This window comes from Candida parapsilosis, contig 006139 (genome assembly GCF_000182765.1).
Source record: "Candida parapsilosis strain CDC317 annotated contig 006139".
Lineage (NCBI taxonomy): Eukaryota > Fungi > Ascomycota > Pichiomycetes > Serinales > Debaryomycetaceae > Lodderomyces > Lodderomyces parapsilosis.
In genome coordinates, this window is record NW_023503282.1 from 707,886 (window position 1) to 721,829 (window position 13,944).

The 13,944-nt window shown below is 38.8% G+C and overlaps 4 protein-coding genes and 1 pseudogene across 5 annotated transcripts; 1 reads left to right on the forward strand and 4 right to left on the reverse strand. All coding sequences in view use genetic code 12, as the record gives it.

Moving 5' to 3' along the window:
* Nucleotides 1-76: 76 nt before the first annotated feature.
* Nucleotides 77-2,788, reverse strand: FOX2 (bifunctional hydroxyacyl-CoA dehydrogenase/enoyl-CoA hydratase; the record flags this gene model as incomplete). The annotated part of the gene is made up of 1 exon (XM_036810736.1): nt 77-2,788. One exon carries the CDS (start codon nt 2,786-2,788, stop codon nt 77-79), a length of 2,712 nt encoding a protein of 903 aa, XP_036667243.1.
* A 1,733-nt stretch (nt 2,789-4,521) lies between these two features.
* Nucleotides 4,522-6,783, reverse strand: CPAR2_503050 (uncharacterized protein; the record flags this gene model as incomplete). The annotated part of the gene is made up of 1 exon (XM_036810737.1): nt 4,522-6,783. The coding sequence occupies one exon, from the start codon at nt 6,781-6,783 to the stop codon at nt 4,522-4,524; it is 2,262 nt and encodes a 753-aa protein (XP_036667244.1).
* A 711-nt stretch (nt 6,784-7,494) lies between these two features.
* CPAR2_503060 lies at nt 7,495-7,917 on the reverse strand (annotated as a pseudogene; the record flags this gene model as incomplete). The annotated part of the gene is made up of 1 exon: nt 7,495-7,917. A coding segment is annotated over one exon (423 nt).
* Nucleotides 7,918-8,832: 915 nt separating this feature from the next.
* CPAR2_503070 (tRNase Z) lies at nt 8,833-11,343 on the forward strand (the record flags this gene model as incomplete). The annotated part of the gene is made up of 1 exon (XM_036810738.1): nt 8,833-11,343. The coding sequence occupies one exon, from the start codon at nt 8,833-8,835 to the stop codon at nt 11,341-11,343; it is 2,511 nt and encodes an 836-aa protein (XP_036667245.1).
* A 46-nt stretch (nt 11,344-11,389) lies between these two features.
* Nucleotides 11,390-13,327, reverse strand: CPAR2_503080 (diacylglycerol O-acyltransferase; the record flags this gene model as incomplete). The annotated part of the gene is made up of 1 exon (XM_036810739.1): nt 11,390-13,327. The coding sequence occupies one exon, from the start codon at nt 13,325-13,327 to the stop codon at nt 11,390-11,392; it is 1,938 nt and encodes a 645-aa protein (XP_036667246.1).
* Nucleotides 13,328-13,944: the final 617 nt, after the last annotated feature.

Genomic DNA, 13,944 nt, shown 5'->3' on the forward strand with positions numbered 1-13,944 from the left:
CAATAACTTGAATCTTCAAAATTCGAAAACATATATTTATATAAAAACTATACTATAAAACCCAAGGGCAAATTCTTTACAAGCTTGGTTTGTCACCAATCAACTTGATAGCAGCATTGTTAATAGCAATAGTACCTCTATCAACAACGTGAGTTTGGAAAATGACATTTTCACCTTCTTTCCAAGCAAGTACTCTCAAAGTTTCACCAGGGAACACAATACCGGTAAATCTAGCCTTGATTTCATCAAACATACCAAACTTGTCAATCAAAACCTTGGCACTCAAACCATAAGTGCACATACCATGCAAGATTGGTTTAGGGAACTTGGCACCTTTGGCAAAGTTGGGGTCAATGTGCAATGGGTTACGATCACCATTCAATCTGTACAAAGCAGCCAAATCTTCAGATATTGGGACATCAACTTGGTAATCTGGGTCTCTCTTTGGTGGAGTCCATGGATTAGTGGCAAATGATCTTCTGTCCTTGTAAACCTTGTTATCAGCTTGACATTGTCTAATGAAATAAGTGGCTTCATTGGAATAGATTGGTTCTTGGGTCTTGTTGTCAAGAGATTGTGATCCATGAACGATAACGACATTAGATCCCTTTTGAGTGGTTTGCACTGGGTGGAAAGTAGTTCTCAATTCACCTTCAGTTGGTGGTGGCCATTTGTGGACTCTCAAGTAATGTTCACCGTGCAACAAAAGCATTGGGTTGAAATTTCTCAAATACTTGGCAAATGAACTTTGTGATTGACCCGAGTTGAAAGTAATCAAGTGACCGAAAGTTGGGATAACTTGGAAATCACTATCGTTTTCATAAACATATTTCAATTGCTTAGTAGTGGCACCAAGGGAGATATTGTACAAAATGACATCTCTGTCATTGAATCTCCAAACTGGGTCATTTTCTTCAACCTCTTCCTCGTCTTCTTCTTCATCGCCTTCATCTTCCTCTTCCTCATCATCATCGTCATCGCCTCCAACAGCAGACAAGATGGCCATTGATGATTCTTGAGTGGATTTTGGATTTTCAGTATCCTTGCTGAAATCAGTAATTTCTGACAAGTGGTCTCTAACAAATTCGACAGCAGTGTGAGCGTCTTTGGAAACAGCACCTTTAGCTCTTTGCCATCTAGTGTTACCAATCCATCCACCACCAATCTCAAATGTTTCACCAGTAACTGGAACATCTTCTGAACCCAAGTAAACCAACAATGGAGCAACTTGATCAGCGTGGTACAAGTTCTTGTCCTCTTCTCTGAAAATGGTCAAAGTCATGGCAGTTTCAGCATGTGGAGCAACAATGTTAACCTTGACATTGTTCTTGGCACCTTCAATAGCAATCGTCTTGGACAATCCCAAGATGGCACTCTTGGCTGATGAGTAGTTGGCTTGACCAAAGTTACCATAGATACCTGAAGTGGAGGTAATATTGACAATTCTACCATACTTCTTTTCACTCATAATTGGGAATGCCAATCTAGACAAGTTAAAAGTACCAAGCAAGTGAACGGCCAAGACTTGGTCCCATTCTTGTTTAGTCATCTTAGCAAATGATCTGTCTCTCAAGATACCAGCATTGTTAACCAAGACATCAATAGTACCATACTTGTCTAAAACATTCTTGATAATGGCATCAGCCTGAGTGGCGACATCGTGTTGATCAGCATGGGCTTCACCACCAGCAGCTTTAATTTCTTCAACAGTTTTGGAAGCGTCTTTGAAATCATTGACAACAACCTTGGCACCATATCTGGCAAACCATTTGGCATACTCTTTACCCAAACCGGCACCAGCACCAGTAATCAAAACAACTCTATCCTTCAAGGAGACAGCTGGAGCACCAGATGCATCATTTGGTGGCAATTTTCTAGCCTCTTCGGTCAATGACAAGTAGTCATTCAACATAAATGGGTGTTGGTTCTTCAACAATTCTGGCTTCTTTGAATCATCAAAATCAAGAATTTCACTAAATCTCTTAGCAACAACTTCGGCAGTAAAAGATTGATCTGGTTTAACCAAGATACCACCTGATCTTTCCCATCTAATTTGACCAAAGAAACCAGCAGCAACTTCAAATATTTGACCAGTAATTTCAGTATCAGCATGTGACAAGTACAAAACCAATGGGGCAACCTTTTCAGGGCCCAATTTTTCCAAAATTGATGGTGGCATAATAGATTCAGTCATTCTTGACTTGGCCAATGGAGCAATGGTGTTGGCAATAATATTATACTTGACACCTTCTTTAGCCAAAGTTTCAGCAAAACCAACCAAACCAGACTTGGCAGCAGAATAGTTGGTTTGACCAAAGTTACCGTACAAACCGGCTGGAGAAGCGGTATTAACAATTCTACCATAATTTTGTTTTTGGAAATATGGCCAAGCAGCCTTGGTAACGGCAAAAGCACCATTCAAGTGGACATCTATAACCAATTTGAAATTGGCTTCAGTCATCTTCTTGAATGAAGCATCTCTCAAAATACCGGCATTGTTGATAACAATGTGGACTGTACCGAAATTTTTGACAGCAGTTTCAACAATCTTGTCACCATCAAGAACATTATTGTAGTCGGCAACGGCAACACCACCATTCTTTTTGATTTCGTCAACAACAAGATCAGCAGCCTTGGAGTTTCCACCTTGACCATCTAAAGCACCACCCAAGTCGTTAACAACAACCTTGGCACCTCTTTTGGCAAATTCGAGTGAGTAGTATCTACCTAAACCACCACCTGCACCAGTGATGATAACTACCTTGTCTTTAAAATCCAATTGTGACATTATTTCTTCCTTCTGTAATTTATGTAAATTTATTCCCTTATTATTCGTAAACTCGTAAAAAAAAAAATTATAACGTTATTTCTCAATTTGCAGTAGGTTTTCAATCAATGAAAGTCTCTTTGAAATTCAAGTAAAGGATAAATTATACGTTAGGGTGTCAAAAGAAAGGAAAAGAAAAGAAGAGCAAAAACTACAGATTTTATATGAGGGAAATATTGATTGGTATTTATAAAAATCAAATTTTTTTTCCTTTACTTCTTTCACTGTCTTGCGTCTGTCTCTGTATTCTGTCTGCGCTTGTGATAAAATATGTGGGGAATTTAGTTTTTGTAATATTTGGGAGGGAGGGAGGAGGGCAAAGGAATCAAAATCCGAGGTAGTGTACAAGTGCACAACACAAATTATTTTTAAAAGGTTATCGTCGGCATAAAGTGATACACACTTAAAAGAGCTTTCTAAACTAGGGGAACAACACTCAATAAGATTAGTCAATTGAGACATCTAACAGTAGTTGAATGCTCTCTAATTCAATTACAGCTCGTTCTACGTTTTAGTATTAATCTATAGTTTCTGGATGTGAAGAGAAAGAGGTATACGTCAACTGGCAATCCCCTACTGTGTGAAAGTCAAAAATTTAATTAACCGAGTATGAACTGGTTGCTTTTTTTTGTATGTGTGTTTGGATGCACAAAAACCATGTGTGAGAAAAATAATAAAAACATAGAAAAATGCGGGGCGATCCCATGAATTCATTATAAGAACTAGAGAAGAGCACATTTGAACGGAGATAATTTAAGTAATCTCATAGAACATAACGAGCTCTAATGGATATAGCATTAGAGAACGGATTTTGTTTATAACTCGTGGTACCTACAGCATAGTATCTCAAACTCTAAATTCTATAGTTTTAGGTAGGTGTGTGTGTGTGTGTGTGTCCCTCTATCCACTTACCACGTTCACTATCTAAGGGTTTACTGTGGCTCCAGAAGGTCGTGCACTTTAACTCAAATTGAAAAATAATTAATGGAACCGAGGACCAAGGGTACAATAATCACACAAGTTCACAACGGCCCAACAATATCGACACATACACATACACACACACACACTCACTCACACAAATCTGATGACCTGAACTGGCCTTAGAAATTCAATGACACAATCCAAAAGGTGAAGGCATATCGGTTATATGACGTTCTATCAACGTCTAAATCCGAATGTCGTAAAAAAGGTTTCGTCAAAAAGGTTTTTTAGCGACACAATTATAAAACGGACTTTCAGACAGAAAGCGGATTTATAAGAAGGAGACGGTTCATTCACTACTCCTGTTAATACGAGGGTTTACAAGTCCCTCTTCTCTCCAACTTTATATACAGACGCAGGATAGATGTGGCTTATGCTTCTAGATCTATTAAGCTTTGCTCACCCCTCTCTTTCTTTCTTTTTCTCTTACTCCACCTTACTATTCCTGTACCCCTTTTACCTTTTTCCCCGGATAGTTTATTCATATTTTGTTATTTTTTTCAGTTTTAGTTCCCTTTCCGTTAGCGGCTAGATTTTATTTTATTCTTGTCGGTTACAAAAAGTATTGGTGTAAAAGCTAACCTCGGATAAAAAAGGGGGAAATACATTAAGCTACCAATTTGACACTATATCTACTTTTTGTCAATATTTGCAGCCAATTGATAACTTTATGGGTAATCTTCTTTCTTTTATATGTCGTCTCCTTCATTTTATGGATCATCATCATTCAACCGATTTAACCCTATATATGAATTCTTCAACGATCTGGATCTTGATGGTAAATTAGCTCTTTCTTCATGACTATATCCACCACCAGTATCAGCACCACCATTACCACCACTGCTATTATTCCCATCACTATTCCTCTCCCTATGATACCTTACTGAATTGATCAAGTTTGACGATTTAGATTTACGTATACCTTGTCTAATTTGCCGTTCTTCCAGTGATTTCAACATTCGTGGTGGTGTTCTTGTCGCTGTTGCCAAGGGTGTGGTTACAACTGATGCGTCAGCATCAGCATCGTCATCCATATCAATGTCTAAATCAGCATCGTCTCCATCAGTGTCCCCATTAGGGGAACCAATTTTGGTAGTGCTTCCATTACCTTGAGATCCTAAAGTTATCGCCATACTACTTCCACTGCCATTGTTACCATTTCCATTTCCACTTCCACTTCCATTGACTTTCGCTTTAGCGGTTCCACTAGTCATTGCTGTTGGCGAATTAGTCAAACGGTAATTACCTGACGTTACTATTCTGCCTCGCAATACCGAAATCGCCTTATCAAGAGCAAATTCAACCCGACAATGGTTTTCAATTAAGCTCATCTTGGGCCAAGATGCTTTAGCACCACGACATATAAACTCCAATAGAAACTCATGACTTGGATTAGTCAAAATCTTGGTAAAATCTTGCCATTTATACTCAGGTAATATAGTGATATCTCCTGAATACCGTTGTGATAACAAAGAAACTGTCTTGTTGGCCAAGTTCTTGTAAATATCCATCTCGTTAAGTAACTGCAAATAGTGAATAGCTTCCGAAACCACGAAATCGTAAACGTTATTCAAGCTTTGTTTTAATTTATAGCTCAACTCATTTTCAACATCACCACCCACGTTACTTATCGATACTTTTAAAACTGGGACAACATGCGGATTCACTTGTACGGCAATTATATGATCAACATTAAACATCTCCAGTAATCTAGTGATTGGTAAATCATTGTCCACCGATCCATCCATAAACTTCATTGACTCGTCATTATTCCATTCATGTACTTCATTTGTCTTGGGATTCTTTTCATAAACTGAACTCGAGGGAAACACTCCTGGCAATGAGCAACTAGCGCAAACAGCTGACCAAATTAAACAATTGGGAGCAGTTATATAATTCAATAACCTTGTTTGTTCATGTATTGATGCAGGCGAAACAGTAATGTTTAAAATCTTGCCTGTACGGTTATAAGCTTCTCTAAAGGTCAATTCCCCAAGAAACCCAATCATTGTCTCTTGTAATCCTTCAATATCATAAACGGTTCCAAATTTAATCCAATGGCCCAAAAATAAAAGCACCTTTTTAAACTTGCTTGAAGTTTCCACCTTGTCGGTTATGTCGAAAATGTTGAAATCGCGTTGCGATATGGTTTGCAACAACTCAATTGTCTCTTCATTGGTATGTGAACATATAATACTGGCCATAATCGATCCTGCTGAGGAGCCACTAATAATTCTCGGCAACAAATTAGCTTCAAATAGAGTGGCCAATACTCCAATATGGAAAATACCAAATGTGCTACCACCCGATAGCACTAGCGCAGTTCGACCTATATTTTTCCTCGTTTGTATCAACATCCCCAATAAGTACCGATCATCAAAATCAAACTGATCATGATGTTCTTCAACAAGATAACCTAGTGAAACTTGACATTCTTGTATATACTCTTCAATCAACTTTTTGGTTCCAACATAGGAATGTCGATATAGATTTGAATCACCCATATTTCCCAAGTTTCGCACCCATGTAGTACGGATGTAATACAACAACAACTTGTAATTATTGTTCATTCGTGCTTGTTTCATTGCATTCAAATGTTTGTAAATTAAATTATAGTCGTAAATATCCGACTGAGGATCGGATTTCCAGGCATTATTCCCCAATAATTCATCCAACCTCAAGGAAATGGTGTACCAATCTCGATATGTTGTTGTTGTCTTTTGATACTCAAGTAGTTCATTAATAAGCTTTGTCTTTTCGTCGATCTCAGGAACAAATCTCCCCACAATGGGTAGATTACGTAAGTTGAACCATTGCTGGATGTGGCTCTTGTTGTTGCCGCTGCTACTGCTGCCATTGGATGATTTAAGCAAGTATTGGTTATTTATAGGGTGTATCTGTATGTATTGGTCAAACAACTGTCGAATAACATCATCGACTCTTGCTGCTGGTGTCAGCGCTATTAAACTCATAACAAGTATTGAGGCGGTGTGTGGTTAGCTTGAAAGCAAAAAATGGGTAAAGCAAAATAATGTGGAGTATATATATGAAAGGCCAGAGTAACAGTAAGTTGCACGATATGAACTACTTCCCTCTTTGGTTGTATGTACAGAGTGTACTTGAATGTCTTTAGTTATCACACCACAATGAGAAAACAAGAGTACTCTCAAACTGTGGGTTCTTTTTTAGTGGATTTTGCTAAATTTAGGTCAAAAAAGTTGGTCCTAGTTTCGGCTGGTCAAGATTTTCAAAGAAAAATGTCACATGAAAAAACTATGCAAATAGATTTATAATGATGCAAATACAACTGAGAGTATCACTGACGGATACAATGAGGACTGATGGAGATACTGGATAACCCCATTGAGGGTAGCTACGATAAACTACTTGAAGGTTGAGAAAAACGGCACAGTTTGTGTGTGTAACGGTTTATAATACATGATGACAAGGCAATTGGTGCACATTGAGAGCAATAGCAGATCTTAACAAGAGGAAATTTTGCAATGACTGATACTGTTGTGGATGATATCTTGTTGGTTGTGGTGCTTGGATCAGACGCAAGCAGTTTGCCCTTCACGGGATGTGTCAAAAGAAGCATAGCCCCACGTCTATTCTTCGTATGTGTTTCTATGACTGACAAAAGGAACAATGAAATGAGCAAGTTGAGTGCCGCATGTTGATTGTTATTGTGTGAGTTTAGGGCAGCTCTGCTCGGACCCACCAACCGTGAGACGAAGGTACAGCTGGCTGAAATTGGGAACAAATTTGTTACTCGTATCTCGAAAATACCAAGCAACGTTGTTATACCAAGTCGTTGAGCAACTACAACGAATGCTACAATTCTTAGCAAGTATCGGGAATTTTACCGACACAAGTTTTGTAGAGTTCGCAATAGAAGTGTATATACAACTTCTTACAAAATTTGCATCAGCTATTTCAATTCTTTGATCAACAGCATACAATTCCAGAGCTCTACCTTTCCAATCAGACTCTTTAGCTTGACTCAATTGAGGTGACAAATGGGCATTTTCCCTATTCCAATTCAGGGGTTCCCAGCTCTCCTTGATGGTATGTATCCAGTTTCAATTGACAGCTTGAGTTAACATTCTGGCATGAGGACGGGTTCTCCAATCACTGACATGTCTCCTATTCAAAATTAAAGCTTCATTAGTGTCTTCATTGACTGAAGTGTTTGCAATATTGGTGGTGACAATATTTTCAACAAAGTGGTCAATGTGTTAGTGGTGATGTGTGGTGGTTGGGTGATTAGAGACAATAGTGGTGATCTTGTCCCCTCTGGTGGAAGCAAGCCATTTGTGGTGGGAATGACTTCATCTATAGGAGTGTGCAAGTGGCTGTAACCTGAGATCGTAACATTCAAATCACGAGAATCATCTGGGGGTTGTGATTTTCTGCCCCTTCTTGACCTCCACGTGCTACGGCAATTCAAACTGGCCCTGAGGCACAGATGATCCTTAGATGTTACTAGGGTGGAGAAGAAGGAAGGAAGAGAAGAGAAGTTCAAGTGTGTTCACTTTCAATGGGGGGGGGGGGGGGATTTCGCTATTTGTAACATGTTAGCATAACGCTACCAAATGGGCGCAAAAGATGATTCATTGCATCGTCCTTTGAAAAATTGAATGGGCTGCTCTGTATCCTCCGGAACAGATTTGTGCTACACCTTTTAGTCGAGAGATATCCTATGGCTTACATACTATAACGTATACATCTAAAGCTTATATCAATACAGTCATTCATTTTTTTCTCCTTTACAAGAAGTTTCTACTTTCGGTTTGTTTTCCTGGTTGTTTAATAGATCTGCACTTGCATTAACCAAGCAGCAACAACGACAATTGTCTAGTACATCGGTATTATATAAACCACGCAATAGAGTCAAAGTTAAACGGAGAAAGGCGCAAAAAAGGGGATCCAAAACCACACAGACATCACCACCTTTCAACAACAACAATAACAACAACAACAATAACGACTCTTCTCAGTTGCCCAACTTGTTTCCAGGAATGTTTAAATTCACCACTATTGCTCATATAAATAATGATACTACAAGACCATTGGTTGCATTAACTACTCGGCAGGGCAATAGATATTTGTTTGGTAAAATACCCGAAGGTGCACAACGTGTGATCAATGCCGTTGGATCTGAAGTTAGATTCCCCAAGTTGCAAAGTATATTCCTAACAGGGACAATTTTTACATGGAGCGATATTGGTGGATTACCAGGCTTGTTCCTAACCATTAGTGATGCTACCAAAAAGGGGATTAGAGTTGTTGGCGAGTGTAATTTGTTGTCATATATTGTTGCCACTTGGAGACAGTTTGTGTTTCGTTTGGGAATCGATTTGGAGATTATTAATGTTGATCAGAACCCCGTGATTTCCAACGAGGAGATTGTTGTTAAATCGATCAAAATAGCGCCAAAGAATTCAGCGAAGTCTGATGTCCCAGTAGTAACTAAAGCTGATAAAGTATTAACTCAGATACGAAAATTGGCATCACTCATGTTTCCATTAGACACCGGCGAAGTCAATAGTCGTAACCCCGAGTCATACAAATCCGACCCGTCACTGAAGGATATTCACACTCATGTTCAATTACCAGAAGCTTCCAAATTGATTACTCAACAAGACTCCATATCATATTGCATTGAATTTGTACCAATTCCAGGAAAGTTTGATGCTAAAAAGGCAAAAGAGTTGGGTTTGAAACCAGGTCCAGTTTTCAAAGAATTGGTGGCTGGTAAATCAGCAGTCAATGAGGCTGGAGAAACGATATTGCCTAGTCAGGTAGTTGGCCCTGATCGCATCTTGCCTAAGGTTTTAATCATTGATATACCAAGTGAAGCGTATTACGAGCCGACAGTGACTAGCTATCAGTTGCAGGAAATAGAAAATGTTGGTCTTGTGTATCATTTCATTGGCGATGATGTCAAGTTTGACATGCAAGATTATCAGCAACTGTTTCTTGATAAATTTCCCGCCACTACCAAACACCTCATTAGTCACAAATCAATTACGAACAACATAATTGTAAATGAGAAATTTGCCTCGGGCCACTTAAAGTTGAAACTGATTTTACCTGACAATTTTCAATTGATGAATCTGGATCCGTTCAGGCCATTATCTGGTAGTGATAAAGTGGGTCGTTTACATGCCTTACAATGTATGGGTGTTGATGATACAGGAGTTCATGGTGACAATACAAATGTATTGCGGAGTTCGAATTTGTCATTATATGACGAGATGACACACCTGAGTGATATAGCACCACCGTTTGAAACTTTACAAACAAGATTCAACTTATTGAAAGACAGTGCAGCTGATTTGAAAGATTTGGTGCACGTTAGTACCCTCGGTACTGGATCTGCTCTCCCTAGCATATCGCGCAATGTTCTCTCCAATCTCATCCGAATCCCATATCAACACAGAGACGGCTCAATTACATATCGATCAATCATCTTAGATGCTGGTGAAAACACCATTGGTAGCATGTTGCGTAATTTCGGCCATAAAGATGAATCCGACTTGAAACAAATATACAGTGAATTGACTTTGATTCACTTATCCCACCTACATGCTGATCATCACTTAGGTATGATTTCAATAATCAACAAATGGTTTGAATTGAATAGTGGAAGCGATAAAAAATTGTATTTGATAATTCCTTGGCAGTTTATAACCTTTGTTAACGACTGGTACAGCTTAGAAACGCAGTATAATCACGCTGTTGATTTGACCCGGTTGCAAATGTTTAGTTGTGAGGATTTTTTAAAAGAAGGAAGGTTGCCTGAGTACCAAAAGCTCACTATTGATGAATTTGAACAAGCCTATGATTGTGGAGACAGACATCGTTCCATAAATAAGGCCCCGTTACAACCAGTCGACAACGATGCTATTGCTCAGATGTACGAAGCCATTGGTCTTGTGTCTATCTCGACTGTACGCGCTTTACATTGTGCTTGGGCTTACTCATCAACATTCAAGTTCATTCTTGATTCCAACCGTGACCAACATTTCACAATCTCCTTTTCCGGTGACACGCGACCCAACCCAAAATTCTGCTCCATTGGTCATAAATCCGATTTACTAATCCATGAAGCTTCATTAGACTCATTTTGGATTGATGAGGCAATTGCCAAAAAGCATACTGCTATGATTGAAGCTGTCGGTGTGTGTCAATTGATGCAGTGTCCTAAGCTACTTTTGACTCATTTTAGTACTCGTTATGGCATGAGTAATAACTGTGTGCCGAAATCAGACTTGAGCGAAGAAGCAAAAGAGTTGGAGCTGCAATTAATTGAAAAGAAAGTTTTTGATATTTTCCGAAATGTTAATGTTGATCAATTGGCCAATATAGATATTGTTTTTGCGTACGATTTGATGAATATCAGATATGGTGATTTCAATACCCAGGAGGAGAAATGGTCATTACTTCAGAATATGTTTGAAGTTAATTCTAAAAAGAGGAAACTCAATGAAGAAGAGAAAGATGACGAGATTATAGATACATTGTAAATACACAAATTAATTGTTATACAGTACGTAGCTTTTCTTTTTCTTTCTAATCAATTATACACAACTCGACATCACCATACCCGAACCGATCTTTGTTCTCCTCATACACTCGTCTCAATTCATCCACGTATAGTTTATGATACTTGTCCAATAATTTCTGAGGTATTTTTGTCTTGACAGAAGAGCTCTTCTTTGTAGACAATTTCAAGAAATCAGTAAATGAGCTCGATCTCAGCATAGCTGAAGAAGCTGAGTCTGATTCCTTGCCCTTTGCATCTCCCTCTTGTTGTTGTTCCTTCACTTCATCTTCGAATTCCTCTGGATGCTGAGCACGAAACTCTTGCAACGCACCGGCTGGCACATGAATAGGACGACCAAGGACAATATCAATGGGGTTTCGATAAGGCAATAACCCAAAATCATAAATGAAAACACCACGAGCACTGAAGAATGGTATAGTGAATGCAAATGTCCTCTTTATCCATTGTTGGAACTTGTAACCCAATGAGCCTGGTTCGGGGATTGAAATGTCATACACGTCAGCTTCACCAAATGCAAATGTGGGCACCAAGTTGATGTTCCCCAACTCAAGCGCCAATTTGACAAACCCTTTACGGTTGTTCAAGACTAGTTTGATTTGTTTCTTAGGTGGGGCATTTTGCATTTCTGCCGCATCTTTTGGCGTAGTAACGTCTTTGGAGTCCCCTTGGTTAATGTTTTCATTGCTCTTTTCCTTCGCGCGATCCTTATTTTCATTTTCATCTGCTTCTTCTTCTTCTTCTCCCCCTTTATAGCCATAACCAACTCGAGCATTCTTGGCTACAGTTGTGTTCAACAATGACTCCTTGGCTCCTCCAATAACTAAGCAAACTGAATTGTCACCATTGTTGATCAAACTCTTGATATTCTTTGCTGACGCACTAGATAACCCCAAACTCATCAAGTAATCACGATAAAATGGAATTGTAAATTGAGTCGTTAATGTAAGAGCGAAAATTTGTCCAATTCCAGGAAACAATGGCTCAAATTTAGATGGATCGTGAAAGAATGGTTTCAACCATTTATGCAAAGGCTCATAAGGTTCATTTCGTAATGCATTTGTTCCAAAAAGTCCAATTGCACCCATTGATATAACACCGTGAGGATGGTAGCCAAAAATGTATCTAGGTCCAGTCAGGACCCGTTTATAAACAGCTGTTGGTGGCGATGATGATCTGCGAGAGCTGGAACTGCTAGATTTGATCAGAACATTATCATCGCTTCGATTCAATCTCTTTTTCAACCCAATGAATTTAAACACGTTGTCCAAGACAGTGGTTGAATCTTCAGAAACCAAATCCAATTCATCATCATTTTCAGTGCTAGCTCCGTTCTGTTCAACAAGGACTTTAGTAAATGTGGGCTCCAAATCAACAGTCTTGTGAGCTCTAATGGGAAAATAGTTGACAAACCATTCCCAATTGATAAAATTTTTCATTGAATTGCGAACACGATACGCAACTTTACCATTTGTTGGCGTATGCAAATCAAATCCATACCACCAAATGAAATATGGTAAAATAACAGTAAGCCAAACAATCCAGCCTAATGAAATGCAAATTAAGAAAATAGTTATAAAAGCAGGAATACTAATGCAAAGCCAAACAACTGCAAGTGTCTCAAGTCGATGTTTCAATGGAGTGTTTATTGGTGCCACATTCAAGTATGGCCCTTTCTTTTGTTTGCGTTTGCGACCACTACCTCTTCCTCCAACAGACAGGGTTGTTGATGCAGTAGACAGTTCTGATTCGGTTGAAATGGAACTCATCTGCGATGACGTAGAATCCTGTGTAGCTGATCTCTTCTTCTTTTGCCTTAATGCGTTGTTAGTAGTGTCAAATACGGATGATCCTGTAGTGGAAGTCGTATCAGGACTTGCATGATTCTCCTGCTCCTCCTCCTTGTTGTGTGATGACAATGCACTATTGTCAAGTGATGCTGACATATTGTGGCGAGCTTTCTTATTTTGTTTCTTTTTTTGTCAGTTCAAGGGGTATGTCTTTCGTTGTGATGTATAGCAAATACGTATATGTATGAATATGTATGTGAGTTGTTCAAGTTGTGGCGCAATCTGGGAAAAAATGGTACCAGTAGCAGTAGTAAACAATAGCAGCCCCTAAATTCACCTCCTTTATTTACTATTAAGTGGTTTCAATAGTGGGCTGTTTGATGCTGGCTTATAAAGGATTATCTCCAATGGTTGAGGAGGAGGAGGAGATCGGCGCGAGGATTGGGTGACGATCGACATTTTGTGCAACTTTGTATTTGCTGCTACCAATTACTATATTTAGGGAAGAGAAGTATATGGTAACATCGTTAAGGGCTAATGACAGTAATCACCCTTCCAGTTCCTGACTACAATGCTGGAACAATCTGTTAATAGTCTTATATCTTAAGTCCCATGAAAGTGTGTTTTTTTTTTTACTTTTTGGCATAAAATTGAATGGAAATGTCGAAAAACAGCTCAATTCACAGCTTTAATGTTAAAAATTGCTAAAGAAAAGGAAAGACCCTATTTGCTATGTTTTACTTTCATTTGCAACTTAGCTTTTGCTTGTCTAT